This window comes from Perna viridis, chromosome 5 (genome assembly GCF_037379345.1).
Source record: "Perna viridis isolate PV_CMFRI_1.1 ecotype Kerala chromosome 5, ASM3737934v1, whole genome shotgun sequence".
In the NCBI taxonomy this organism is placed as follows: domain Eukaryota; kingdom Metazoa; phylum Mollusca; class Bivalvia; order Mytilida; family Mytilidae; genus Perna; species Perna viridis.
In genome coordinates, this window is record NC_142449.1 from 33,501,870 (window position 1) to 33,506,561 (window position 4,692).

General features: G+C 29.9%; 1 protein-coding gene across 5 annotated transcripts in view; it reads left to right on the forward strand.

Moving 5' to 3' along the window:
* Positions 1–4,509, forward strand: part of LOC148617163 (neural cell adhesion molecule 1-A-like) — a 28,491-nt gene extending 23,982 nt beyond the window's left edge. For all 5 annotated transcript variants that reach the window (XR_015922440.1, XM_088584552.1, XM_088584550.1 and 2 more), the window contains exons 7-8: positions 889–959; positions 1,562–4,509. Coding sequence is in view for 4 of the 5 variants with exons in the window: in XM_088584552.1 (XP_088440678.1) it covers positions 889–929 (41 nt within the window). In the remaining variant the exon portion in view is untranslated. The remainder of the gene's footprint in view (positions 1–888; positions 960–1,561) is intronic.
* Positions 4,510–4,692: the final 183 nt, after the last annotated feature.

Sequence of the window (4,692 nt, forward strand, 5' to 3'; positions counted from 1 at the left end):
TTAACTGGACCTATTATTAGATAAATTAATCAGCAGGGCATATTTTAATTAGATTCCATATGCCAAACTCTAATCAGTTCGAACCACTATCATATATTTCAGCTTGACAATCTTCCATTCTGATTTTCATTATGAATATTTAGTGTAGGTTGACAAACTGAATATAATTAATGACATTATAGGGCATCATAGTTAATGATATGAACATAAAGTTTTATCAAATGTAAAAATTCTAAAATTTTCTTCTATAATTCTTAGATATAATGATATGAAATAAATGAAACTTAATGTAAATTACAAGTAAATTACAAAAATATAACGTTACACAAAGTCTTTCATTCATTTCAATACAATGATTCATCTTTGCTTCGGATAACTTAACTTTTGATTCGTTATTTATACAATATTCTTACAAAAAGTGAGATGGTAAATTTAGAAAAAAAACTGATTTTGATTTACTAAAAAACAAATAGTAAAACAACAAATGAAAGCAAACCATCATTTGCTGTATTTGTTAATGAGCAACTAGATTCTGGAAAAGAAACAGAAAATTGCAGTTATGTTCGAGAGTAATCAAGGGAACCACAATTCTAGCGGAAATCAAACGAACGTAATCCAGGGACAAAGACCCGTCGGGGGAAAACACACACACAATAAAGAATAAGTAACCAAAAATATCCGCACAAACCAACAAAAGTCAATGAGTAAATTGAACTCCACTAAAAAACTAGAAGCATGAACCAAAATTTCAAATAGTGAAATGCTTCTGAAATGAGTTTATTTTTCGTATTATTGTAACAAAAATTTTGTCTCTAAACTCTATAATTCTACATTTAATTTGGAATGACTACTGGAAATTCGTTGTATACAAATGCACTTCTTTTATAGTTATAAAACGAATACACTGTGTATGTATGAAGAAGTCCTGACGCCGGAAGAACGATTAAAAGACCTGAAAGGTATGAATACTTTTGGTACTTGTTTGGTAAGTCAATAAATCTCTACAACATACTTCACTACTTGGAAAGTCAAGCTGATGTTATATATACTTTTTTTTCTATTAAATGTAAAGGCTCCAAAATACCATCTCATTTATTTAAGTGTCGGCGAACAAATACCGAATCGTCTTGTATGGGATGATTCAGATACATCAATAGCAGATACATGGCCTAAAGATTTAAAACGAAACAGAAACGGTCTACAAACGCAGTATTGCAAACATGATCAAATAAAATTCCACATAAAAACTAAAAGTAAGGAAAACAAGACATCAAAAAAGAATTGATGCACTAGCAACTCCAAGTAAACCAATAGTGACGTCATGTGCTTCGAAGGACTGTCATTCGTTTTGAATAGACAATTTGTAATGTAAAGATAATATACTAAGTATATAAGTTTCAATATAAAACAAAGCATCATTTAAGCTCTTTTTATTGCGATACGTTTTAAAGGCGTTTCGATTGTTATGAGTAAGTCACGATTGTAATATATCACACGAATATAATATTGCAATTATATAGGCATAATTGTATCCTTTCATATGTACTTATCTTTTATGCAGAGATTAACTCATCTGTGACCACTAGTGGTATTTATGTGAATACGGAAATATAGGCTGGATAGGATGACGTATATGCTGCGTAGAATTCACACCAGGACGTCTTAACATGCATTCATTGTACTGTTTTACATTTTAGCACTATAATGATGACTATTAGCTTTGTTTTTTTCGTCAGGGGAGTGGGGAATTCAATTTCATTATTTTTTTCCATACTTCGCTGAAGGATAGTGTATCTCTGTTAACCTAGATTCATCATTAATTTGGAATTTTAAGTCATTATCAGTTCGAATCTGAGTCAATGCATTCAATCATGTGAAATATACTTGGATTTTGTATGTATGGTTTACAGATACAGTACTTGTATGGGGATACAATTCCCACTCTATGCATATGGGGATGGAGAATTGAGATAGTGTATGGGTGGAAGTTTGAATGGAGAGGATGGAAAATAGTTTTTAAATTGTTTATTATTTGAAAATATATATAATGAATTTAACTTGAAATAACAGTTCAAATGTTGAATATAACTTAATTTGAAATATTAAATATTTGATATAGAAAATATGCAATAAGGATTCTATGAACTGTTCAATAAGTATTGACAAAACACTATTAAAAATTGAAATTTTGTTCCTTAGTGGTAATCAATACCAATTCAGTATTGTGTTAAAGCTGTTTTCAGATGTAATTTTTACATTCTTTTTTAATTGATTTTTTTTATTAATAGTACAGGTGTTTAATTGAAAAATGTGACATTTTTTTATCTAGTTTGCACAAGTTGTTCGATTTTGGTAGAGACAGAATGTCGGCATTCCAATTGTACAAGTTGTGCTCACCTGCTCTTTTCCTTCACTTTTATGAGGTTGACTTTAAAGCTGATTTTACCAAAAAGAAAAAAAAAACATTAGATAGATTCGTTGATAGTTTCCGCTTTATGCTAGTATATGACGTTTTATTTTAAAACAATTTTAAATTCTGGTATTTTATTAGTCGCATCTACCATCAAGAACTTGAGAAAATGGATACTACAGATTATTTGAAGTAAGCCTCATGAAAAACACTATAATTAAACTTTTCGGCAAAACGCGATAACATCAGGTTGCCTATTTACTTTTGTTTCTATTTGCGTTTTATTTACATATTTCATGATCTTTGTAGTTGGTGTATGTATTTTTTACTAGTCGTTAGCCTATGAATTTTGTTTTTGTTTGTAAACGTTCTAATCATGTTTCCTTTAATTTCTCTTACAAAAAGTAATTAAGACCATATCACTGTCCGATTAAAGAATGTACTGATTCTTTTCCATTTATTTCAATTGTTGACCTTTGATAAGGGCAATCTGCTCTATATATGAAAGACATGACATTTGCCAAGGAATAACTCAAAGAATATTTGTTACTTCGGATCAAATATCTCTGATTTATTAAATCAACGTAGTGGTAAACGCAATACTTCTTCTTTGCTTACTCTTACATTAAAATTAAAATTCTATACTAATTTTCAGTCTTAAACAGACTGGGATTTCGAAAGTTTGTAAATTGCATATGGCATCTGCTACAATATTTTCGGACACTTTTGCAATTCTGCGAAATTATTTCAATATGTTTGATTGGCATTCATGTCACAGTGATCAAAATTCGAAGTAGCGTAAATTATAAGACCGTTATAAAAAGTTCTTCTTTGATCTGTTCTGTAGTAACATTCCGACTTCTGGAACGTATGGGATTTTCATTTCACAACAACTTTTGGAATTTAATGCCAGTATACATACTACCGGATAGTGATCAGTCGTTCAACAATGGCTTTTGACAATGTAATATAAGTAGATATTTGTCGCTCAAAAATCCAACGATCGTAACAATTGCCGGTTTGTCTGCTAAGGTGTTACATTTTTCACTCTGCCATATAAGATTTTACTTTTTATCGAATTTTATTTAAACTAGACATAAGGCGTTTGGATAGTATTTAGAATGACATTAATTACTTATACCTATAATCACAATTCTTGACAAACTTCAAAACTTAACATTTAAGATGTTTTAATGTGATCCTAATTAAACGTATTTGTTAATAATTAGTGTTATAATTAAAAAAAAAAACACAAACGCGAATTAACATGCAACCGTTATATACGATTACAAAATCATATTATGTTGAACTTCTTTTTAAGTATAATGATCATTTTGAAGCATTTCAATTCTACGTTACTTAGAAATTATCGACGGTCATGTGATATAAATGAAAGACGGTGTTTCAAATATGACGTTTAAGTTCATTTTGTCATACACGTCTCTATCATGATAACTGCTATAACCTGACAGATAACCGCTATAACCTTGGTTCCCTTAATTACTCTTTCCCGAATATTACCTTTCAACAGCAGATATGCGGTTGTCTTGATGGAGACAGGAGCAGAAAATTTTTGCTTTTTTGGAGTCACCTGTGTTCTTTCCGAATTTCTAATTAGGTTTATGAAGAAGATTGTTAAATGTTTAATTTACCGTAAATTCAAGGCGATATTTATACGGTAAAATGTTTAATAGTTGCAAAAATTTTTGAATTTATTTAACCCTTTTGTATCGTATGTTTTTCTTTCTTTTTTTAAAATTATTTCTTTTCTTTTTTCTTTTGCTATTTCTGACCTGATTTGCAGCCGGAATTCTCCAATTTTGATGTTTTAGTTTTCTTTAATTCTAATTAAACAATCATCAATCGTTTAATATACAATCACTATATTTTATAATTGAAAAGGGAGAATTGGCGAAATGTAAAACGTAGATTTAATCCATCATTACCTTTGAAATGCCTATACCAAATCATGACCCATTGCGGTACCAGCTACTCCGTTGATGTTATATCTATGTCATCAGATTTCGGATTTGATTATGGATAGGATTAGTGTTTGGTAATGTTTTTGTTACCCTTATTTACATAAATGTAGAATAATGTGAGGTTTCCTTCTTCGGTTTCCCATTTCTGATGATCATTAGAAATATGCTACAGTATTACTTTTTACAGGTTCATGTAATTATGTAATTACCAACCCTTTCGTTTGATGGCGTTTCCTTCACTCCACAGACATGTTATCTTTGTGTCAATCGCACTGTATAAGTATTTTACATAATAATGTT